At 46.9% G+C, this 7,499-nt stretch overlaps 2 protein-coding genes across 3 annotated transcripts in view; one reads left to right on the forward strand and one right to left on the reverse strand.

The window, feature by feature from the left end:
* Positions 1–6,294, forward strand: part of NEK9 (NIMA related kinase 9) — a 30,283-nt gene extending 23,989 nt beyond the window's left edge. The window contains exons 21-22 of one of the 2 annotated variants that reach the window (XR_004082637.1): positions 6–253; positions 6,072–6,294. Coding sequence is in view for 1 of the 2 variants with exons in the window: in XM_031064330.1 (XP_030920190.1) it covers positions 6–128 (123 nt within the window). In the remaining variant the exon portion in view is untranslated. Of the gene's footprint in view, positions 1–5; positions 2,530–6,071 lie in introns of those variants that run through there. The other variant, XM_031064330.1, reaches the window with a different exon arrangement.
* On the reverse strand, positions 4,222–7,005 carry ZC2HC1C (zinc finger C2HC-type containing 1C). Its single transcript, XM_031064338.1, has 2 exons — positions 5,704–7,005; positions 4,222–5,036 (listed from the first exon to the last, which is right to left on the reverse strand). The coding sequence occupies exons 1-2, from the start codon at positions 6,934–6,936 to the stop codon at positions 4,770–4,772; spliced, it is 1,500 nt and encodes a 499-aa protein (XP_030920198.1). The 5' UTR covers positions 6,937–7,005; the 3' UTR covers positions 4,222–4,769.
* Positions 7,006–7,499: the final 494 nt, after the last annotated feature.

Here is a 7,499-nt window from a genome sequence, read left to right on the forward strand (position 1 = left end):
GGCAGGTGAAGGTTCATTCCAAAGGAACACAGACAACCAAAGAGGAGATGGAAGTGGATCCGAAACCTGACGTGGATTCAGATTCCTGGTGTCTCCTGGGAACGGACTCGTGCCGCTCCAACCTCTAGTCTCCTGAGCCCACTGGGATCCATCTAACTTCACAGCACACTAACCGAATGCAGAGAGCGGCTTTTCTGGCGTCAGGTCACTCGCGGACAAGGAGCGAGGCCGGAGGCTCCAGAGCAGCACCCATGTACGTTTGATATGAACTAGGAGTGAGTTTGAGAGGGGGAGGGCCCTTGAGCTCTAGGCCAGCTCAGTGATTGAAGCAGCAGCAGCTCCTCTTTGTACCTTATCTGTCAGTTCTGCACGTGAGGCAGAACGGCCCCATCATGGCGATGGCTCCAGTAGCAGCTTGTGACCCTTTCATTGTTTCACTGTTTCCTGGGAGCTGCCTTTGGGACCCCAGTATTCATCACTGCATCTCTAGACAAGAGGAGGAAACATGTTTTGTACTGAAGCTGGCTGAGCCCTAAGACTCGCCACCTTCACTTCAGAGGGGTGAAGGACTAGGATCCTCTCCTTACCATGTGGTAAGGCCTCACCGGTGAGGCTGCTTCCCTCTGCTCAGGCGCAGAGGGACCAGTGAATGTGTCATTCTGGAGGCAGTGGAGATGTTCCTCTTAGGGAGATCATGGTAGACAGCACGTCCCTGGCCTCAAGGCATAGCTTCTGGCCATATGGCTGAGTCCACTGGTCTGTATAGACAGAGTTTGAAGGCTTTATTCTGGGTGCTGCGGGCTTTCCAACTTCCAGGCAATGCACCAAGATGAGTGAATCGGGTGTTTCCCGTAGCAGTAATGGGGACTGTCTGAGATTGGATCTGTATTTCTTGGTTTCAGACCACCTGTCTCCCAACCAGATGCCAAGCATCTGGACCTCAGACTAAGTTACGCGTTTCTTGCTCCAGCTGTTCAAATTGGTTTGGGTGCCAGAGTTTCTGGTTTCTTGGCATAAGCCTGTAGCTGCTCCTTGCTTGGCTTCTCTTCTGCTCAGTCCCTGTGCCTACACTCTGTGTGGGTGTGGGAAAAATCCATGTTTTTCCACTCAGTGTTCTGATGAAGCTGGAATGCCATTTCCTACCCAGAATAGGTCACTACTGCTGTGGTCTCAGAATGTAGCCTTCCCCAAAGACCATGAATGATCAAATATCCGGAATTCACCTTCTTTCAAGAAGTCAGAAGCTTTCCCAAGAAAATTGGAGATGGGAAAAGGCATGGTCTGATGCTCAAGATTTATTCATTTTCTATTCGAGAATGAGGTTAATTTTATTCCCCTTAAATTTATTAGCAAACTGACTTTGAAGTAAAGCTTATGGGATTGGTAGGATCCCCGGGAGCAGCTAGCCTCCCCTGCCTTACTTGGTGCCTCCAAGGAGTCCTAAGTTCCTCTCACCTTTGCTGTGAGAGTGGGGTTGTGATTTTATCAGGCTTAAATGATCCCCATCAATGGCATGTTACTAGAATTGCCTTGGGTGTACTGGAGGTGAATATCATATCACCTCTGACAGACTTCTTTTGAGGGACTGTTCCAGGGAATCCAACATTCCCCATTTGTCTCTAGAGGTAGATGCCAAACCATTTGCTCATAACATAATGCTCCTTAAATACTTCTTTGGTGCCTATTGCTAGGATCTGGGAGCTGAATCATGTGCTGTCTTCCCAATGCAGTGTCCAGGGCAAGAACCGTTCCAGAGTGCCTGTCCATTGCTACCAGAAGCAGGGCAGGAGGAGAGCCCTCCTGGGAGGTGGTGAGAATCAGGTGCCCTGGTACAGCCAGGCTTGTTTGCCCTTGTGACTCTGCTCTCCTTTCCCCCCTGTGCGTTGGAGCCAGTTCTCAGGTCAGGGTCCCAGCTTGAGGGTCGTTGGTCACATGCAACAGTGCCTTTGAGGACTGAAACGTTGAGCCTGAGCCATGTCCAATAAGCAAGCACCAAGCTGATGAGAGTCGCTCTCCTGCAGTGCACTGCTATCCTCATTTCTCAATGCTCTGCAGTTGGGAAGCTAGGTGCACAGACTGGATTCCCCTTGGATCTAGTGGAGGATTAGGGCTCCTGACAGAGGATGCCCTGTGCTCCACAATCTCATATGTGCCTTAGAGGATTCACGCTATCCAGGTTGTGCCTGTTACAGACCACAGATTTCACACCAGCCAGCTATGCAACAAAAAAAAGCAGTTTAAAGGTAGCACCTTTGTCTTGGGCTGAAAACAGAAAGGCAGGCAGGCAGAAGTGCCTTCGAGCAGTTTCAAACCCTTTTTACTTCTCCCCTTCTTGCAGTGCTAGCTCCATATGTGTTGGTCTCCTGCTAGTATTGCTACTGAGTTGTTGTAGTGGAACACAACTTATGCCTGCTCTGACACTCTGGCTGAAAACTAGTTTGTCGTTGTCTTTCTTTGAAAGGTTAAAGGGTGGAGTGGTTTGGAATTTCTGTTTAAATAAATGTTTAAACTCATACTCCTGTGTTTGAACTCCTTTTCTTGTCTTTTTTTTTTTCCAAGAAAGGAAAGGGAAATATGCATACAGTCATCTGTTTTTTTGGCATTCTGGTTTTGGTTATTTTCTTTTGCTTATAGAAAGAGGGTGAAAGGGCTTTTAGATTCTTTGCTCTGGTTAAAAAAAAAAGTCAGTTTCTGTGTCCCTTCATTAAAAGAAACCAACAACAACCAAACAAAAAACCCATTCTTTTCTCATACTCTACATCTCCTCCTAGTGACGTCAGGAGCTTGTGTGTGTGTGTGTTTATTTCCACAGTTTGAATGCCAAGTGGGGAAGTGAGTAATGGGAAGAGAGGCTTAAAGGGAAGAAGTACCTGTTTTTCTCAGAATACCTTCACTGATCATTAAGGCCTACAGAAGGGAAAAGCTGCCTGACACCCGCTCAGCCAACTGTTCCTACACACTGTACTAAAAGCATGTCACTTTTATCAGAAATTGTATTAAATTGTGAAATATCTTGACAGGCAGAGCAGAGTTAAAGATTTCAAATCCACCGGAGATTTGGATGCTGAAAACGCAGCATGTCTCTGAGAGGAGGATTGTACTGCAGGAGCAAAAGAGGAAGCTGAGCTGTCATGACTAACACAGCTTGAGTAGCATCAGGGTAACTAACTGGTAACTAACCATGATAGCAAAGCAGTGCCCTAAATCTCTGTGCTGACCCTGATACTTTGTCTGACATGTTGCTAAGTTTTAAACCAGTTACCAGAGACTTTCTGGACACTGAAACAACAGCAAGGAGGGGTGAACTGCCTATCTTAGCTCCAAAACATGTAACAATGAAGCCTGGTGATTTAATTTTAGTAACTTTTATTTAATCTACAGTTTCAATCTTTTCAATCTCAGCCATTTGCCTGTCAGTTATGAGAAGTCCCCAACACATGGGTTAATTTAACAGCATCAAATACTTTTTAGTATGTATCCACATGTTACCATTTACACTGCTGACCTTTAGGGTCCACTAAATATAGTCAACAAAACATAGTGCAAGGGAAACAGAGTTAATACTAGAAGACAGGCAGTGGTGCTGAATTTTTTAACTAGTGTGTTAAAATCACTTGTTCCTTTCATGAATTCAAGGAGGCTGGCATAAAGGTTTCAATTTACCCCTTTCCTACCTCTTGCTATCCTGTTTTTCAAAACTGTCAAGTTAAAGCATTGGTCTTGCTTCTCCAATCAGTTTGGATACAGTAAATTATTTTCCCTTCTTTTGAGTCTGCTCAGGTTTGTACACGCATCGTTGGCTGGCACAGTGCAGCAATCATGCTTTCCGGGACCTTCATGCTTTGCCAGGGTGTGCCAAGGGACCAAGATTTCTGCTCATATATCTATAGGACAGAAGCTCTCCAAACTTTCAGCAGTCAGGTTCAGTCATTGTGGCTGGTTCACTCGTTGAAGACTGGAGTATTTCTTCATATTCAGCTGCTGAATATTCCAGCTTAATCTAGTTGCTTTAGATCTTTCCCGAAGTTGCCATGAGCTGCTGCTATTGCTACCAGAGGACTTGCAAAAGGAGCTTCTGGAGTTTTTTTATTCCTTGTTTGCTTCTTGTTGCAACTTTCTCATACAAAGTAGTCATTCTTACTGTGAGAACACAGACCACTCTGTGACCATTTAAAATAACTTTTACACAAGAGAACTAGTTTAATATATTTAATAGTCAGAATCTAGAAAAATAACATCTTGAGAAGAAAACAAAAGAAGGGATATATTTTTGTCACAGTTCCTCCCCATTGCAGCAACCAAGATGAAATAAGCAGATGACTTAAGGAAGGGTGAAAGCTTTGCTTTTAGAGGTTCCTAGCAACTTGGTCTACAGGAAGAAAACTCCATTTTTTTTAATATTAAATCTGTTTGTGATGGTTGTTCTGTTGCTTCAAGGGCCTGGCTGATTCAGAGTATCCTTGTTCTATGCACATGAATTAACATAGGGATTCAAACAGCAAGTGCCTGCTATTGCTAGCTTTTCTAACCCCTGGAATTTCTGAGCTTCTTGTGCTGAGAAAGGAGCATCTTTTGTGGGGCAGCCTAGGGTGCAGGTCAAAGTATACAAGTTCTGTTTTTCAGCTGATTCATCCTGAGCTGTTCACTGGCTGTACATAGAAGCTTGCAGCCAGTGTTGAGACTACAGAAAACACGAATGTCCATAACTGTGAATCTGGCAAAAACCAGGCAGGGAATCACAGCAGCAGATACAGCTGGGAACTGCCTTATCAGCGCCTCCTCTGTGGGGGAGGTGGGGGCCTATTCCTTATGTTTTTGCATTTGGGAATGTGCCTTTCAGCTACTCGGGGAGCAAACTTGCGTCCGCAGTAGGTGCAGGCAACATAGTCTGGATTGTCGATGGGAGGCAGTGGGGGCAGGCCAGAGACCTTCCTCCCCTTAGCGAGGGTTTGCTCCACCTGGCGGGCCTGTGACATGATGTGGATGAGAGCCTCGTGCTTCTGTTTCCAGTTGTTCTTTCTGGGTGGTGTTTTACTCTGTGGAAGGGAAAGGCAGTCAGGGCAACTGGGACCACCATCAGCCTCCAGTCTCAAACTTACACTCAGAGCCCACCCCATGGCACCTGTCCCTGTGCATTCCCTGTTGGCATAAAACCCAGCCTGAGAAGCTGAGTCCCATAAAGGGAACCAGAAAGACCAGCACAAAGAATGATGTAAAGGAAATACTGATGGAAACATCAGTATTTAGAAAGAGCTTGAGGATAACCAGAAAAGCGAGTAGTAGGGCCAAGGAACTAAAGAAGGTTGCTACATCTTTGCAGGAAGAGAGCTGCCTGATTCCACTGCCTTCATTAACAGATTGTGCTATTATCTGGATTTTCAGTCAGCTCCCTGCAGCCCCTGATGTCACAGAGCTTTACTGCAGCAGAACCAGTCTGCATCCTAACTACAGCAAGGAAGTGAGCTTTCTCCAGTAGTGCACCCTTGACACATTATAAAGCCAAGTCAGGACTCCTGCCTCCCTCTATGAGATTTTAAATGGATCTATTTATCCATTTGGCAAGAACTTTTCAGAGGCAATAGCTGCATTGCATCCCTTGGCCCCATGTACTTGGGAAGGTGCTTGCACTTCAGTCAGAGGTTGAAGTGGAGGGAGTGTGAACAGTAGATGTGGATCCAGGGAGGCAAAGGGACTGCACATTACCTGAGGACTTCTTGGGCTCTTCTGCTGCTGATACTGTTCCAGTTCTGTTCCCCTAGCTCTGGCCTTGCTAGAGTCAAACACTTTCCTTTTGGAGTCTTGGTTCTTGCCACAGATATTCATGTGTTTCTCAAGCCTTGCACAGAGAAACTTACGTTTGCAGAAGCTGCACTGTCCAAAGCCCTCCTGCTCCACAGCACCAGAGGCCTGCATGTGAGGCATCTCTGCAGATGGGTGGTCATCAGAATCTAGGTCTGAGAGGGCAGAGAGAGAAAGGCTCTGTTTTGGGAGCAGTTTTGAACAAGAAGCTAAATGCTCCATGGGGATGTTGTCTTGTATTTTGCTATTGTTTGTTTTGTTGTGTTTTGCAGCCCCCGGCCAGTCCTTGAGGTTCCCCACAGCCAGCTCTTGGGAGTGGGGAGTGGTGCCAGACTTGGGGATGGAGACCTTTGCAGACTGTGCCCCACTGAAGATTCCAACACCTGGCGTGTCTGCAGCTCTGAAAGTTTTCTCTTCAGGGTGCCTTGTGGCCTTTTGCTCATGGATCCTCTCCACTTCACTTTCTCTTCTCTCCTCTACCTTGATAAGCTCCTTCTTTCTTTGAATCCTCCTAAGTGTCTCCTCTGTCCTCTTTAGCTTCTCTCCAAGAAGGGCCTTTTTCTTTTGAATTGCCTCTTCTAGGTTCCTTCTATCTTCCTCCAGCTTTAGGATGTAGGCCAGCTCTCTCCTGTAGAGATGGAGAGCTGATGGTTCAGGCTCTCGTGTCCAAGGGCAGAGCACTGCAGCTAACTGAGATCTCCCAGCTGGAACCAGCTCTTTGCTTATTGAGCTTGATCTACTATTTGGAGCTTCCTGCACATGGGGGGAACTTCCAGTGCTGAGCAGTGGATCGCTTGCACTCTTGTGGTGAGAAATTGGTTGCAGGGGATATGCACGGTCCACTCCTTCTTTATGTTTGCCTAACGATTTAGCTGACAGAGTACAGGTCTGGCTGATGAGACACTTGCTCTCTAGTCCACCTGACTGGAAGCCTCCATGTCTGGGCTTGTCCTGAGTGCTTTCTGCAGACATAGAATAGGAATATCTTTGGTTCTTTTGTCCATAGAGATATTTTAAACTTTCCTCTTTGTCAAGTATGAATCCATGCTGAAAGTTGTTCTTCTGGTATTTCAGCTGGGAACCAGGAGAAAACTTAGTTGCTGCCACCACAGGAGCCACCGGTGGAAAAAAATCCATTCAGTGCCTGAGAAAGAGCCTGAGGTTAGAAGCAAAGCCATTGCAAACAATTTTATCCAAAACTGGACAAATCTTCTCCTAACAGTTTATGCATGCGCGCTGCAGACAGAGGTTATAAGTATTAGTAAAGGTTTTGTAACTTTCCTGCTTTCTATAGATCTTTACATCCCTTCCATCTAGGGAGTTTCCATGCTGCCTCTTCCATGCTGCCCAACCGTTTATGCAGACAGAAATAAGACACACTTTTATTTGTCTTTCTGTCTGAGCCCTGCCTTACCATGGTAGCAGCAGAAATATACTGCAATGACAGAGGAATTGCTATAGTCCCCGGGCAGTTTCCCATAACGTGTCCCTTCACTCTGTCACACACATCTGACATGCAGGAGTCCGACCAAGCTCGGCACGATCTTCCTGTGGCTCGTTCCACCGCATCCCCCGAGGCGCCGCGGGGCGAGCGGGGTTACCTGCGGGGCGAGTGGGGTTACCTGCGGGGCTGCGCCCGGCGCTCCGCCGGCCTCCCTCCTCGGCAAGCTGCGCGCCGCGCGCTGCGCTTACGACCCGAG

The sequence above is a fragment of the Geospiza fortis genome, unplaced genomic scaffold, assembly GCF_000277835.1.
Source record: "Geospiza fortis unplaced genomic scaffold, GeoFor_1.0 scaffold54, whole genome shotgun sequence".
Classification (NCBI taxonomy): domain Eukaryota; kingdom Metazoa; phylum Chordata; class Aves; order Passeriformes; family Thraupidae; genus Geospiza; species Geospiza fortis.